This window comes from Gossypium hirsutum, chromosome D05 (assembly GCF_007990345.1).
Source record: "Gossypium hirsutum isolate 1008001.06 chromosome D05, Gossypium_hirsutum_v2.1, whole genome shotgun sequence".
Lineage (NCBI taxonomy): Eukaryota > Viridiplantae > Streptophyta > Magnoliopsida > Malvales > Malvaceae > Gossypium > Gossypium hirsutum.
Window position 1 is genome coordinate 42,360,415 of NC_053441.1, and position 1,345 is coordinate 42,361,759.

General features: G+C 38.5%; 1 protein-coding gene across 1 annotated transcript; it reads left to right on the plus strand.

The window, feature by feature from the left end:
• Window positions 1-251: 251 nt before the first annotated feature.
• Window positions 252-899, plus strand: LOC121217175 (uncharacterized). The gene has a single exon (XM_041092712.1). The coding sequence runs from the start codon at window positions 252-254 to the stop codon at window positions 897-899; it is 648 nt and encodes a 215-aa protein (XP_040948646.1).
• Window positions 900-1,345: the final 446 nt, after the last annotated feature.

Consider the following 1,345-nt stretch of genomic DNA (forward strand, 5'->3'; position numbering starts at 1 on the left):
ATAGTATTGAATCGTTCTTCGCTTGAGTTCTATTTTTCCATTCCATTTTAACTATTAAATTATAAACAATATTTCTTTATTTCACCGAGCCTATCAAACATCTATCCAAACCATCTTTTGAACCCATTTTCTCAACTTCCGCTATAAAAAATCATCTAACTCCATCTATCTACAAAATCGAACAAACTTCTCGTCGACGATCAGGCAATCAAGTGAATCGACTCAATCAACCGAGCCGGATCACATCAGTGATGGTTGACAGATTAGGTCTTAAGACGACAAAGCATCTGAATCCGTACAAGTTACAGTGGTTGAATGACGGTGGAGAACTTAAAGTGACGAAACAAGTGGTTGTACCGTTTTCAATTGGAAACTACAAGGACGAGGTCCTTTATGATGTTGTGTCGATGGATGCTACTCACCTTCTTTTGGGGCGCCCTTGGCAGTATGACAAGAGGGCAATGCATGATGGTTTTACAAATCGATACTCTTTTATGCATGCAGGTAAGAAGATTACTTTGGCTCCTTTGACACCGAGTCAAGTAATTGAAGATCAAACAAGCTTGAAAAAGAGTAAGGAAGTTGCAAACGAGAAGAAAAAGATGAGCGTATATGCAAGCAGTCGAGAAATTAGGAAATGTCTTTCCTCTCACCAATCCTTGTTTATTTTAATGTTTAAAGATCATTGTTTATTGGCTGAGTTTCCTGCTGATTTGCCTGCATCGATTGTGTCCCTTTTGCAGGAGTTTGAGGATGTGTTTCCGAAAGAAACACTGAAGGGATTACCACCTCTTCGTGGCATTGAGCACCAGATTGATTTCATTCCAGGTGCTACCATTCCAAATCGACCAGCTTATCGTACTAACCCTGAAGAGACGAAAGAGCTTCAAAGGCAATGATACGAACTCGTTTTGTGATTGATTCGAGTCATTAGTGTTTGCTCGATCGTGAATTTGAATAAGGCTAAGTTTGTTTCAAAATAGAAGAAAGGCTACAAACAAACGTTTAAAAGGGAAATGGGTTTAACAACGAAAGGAAAATTTTGGCTAAGGGCAGAGAATGAACCAACAATAGAGGTTGTTGACCCGAGACTCAAAGTAGCTCTTAGGTGAATGAAGTATAGGAAAACAACAAAGAAATGACCTCGACCCACTATCAAGAATGATAGGAACCTTGGTATATGATGAACGCCACACTATGAAAGTGATAAGTTCGAAAACAAGAAATGGATAGACGCCACAAGCTAAGCTTGATAAGCAAATCAATTCCGTAAGAACAAAGAGAATTGGATAACTCACAATTCAAATATTTCATCTATATTCAGCAAAAAGTTCTTCCTCTCTAT

Coding starts and splice junctions, on each gene's coding strand:
- LOC121217175 (XM_041092712.1), top strand. CDS start 252: ATGGTTGACAGATTAGGTCTTAAGACGACAAAGCATCTGAATCCGTAC.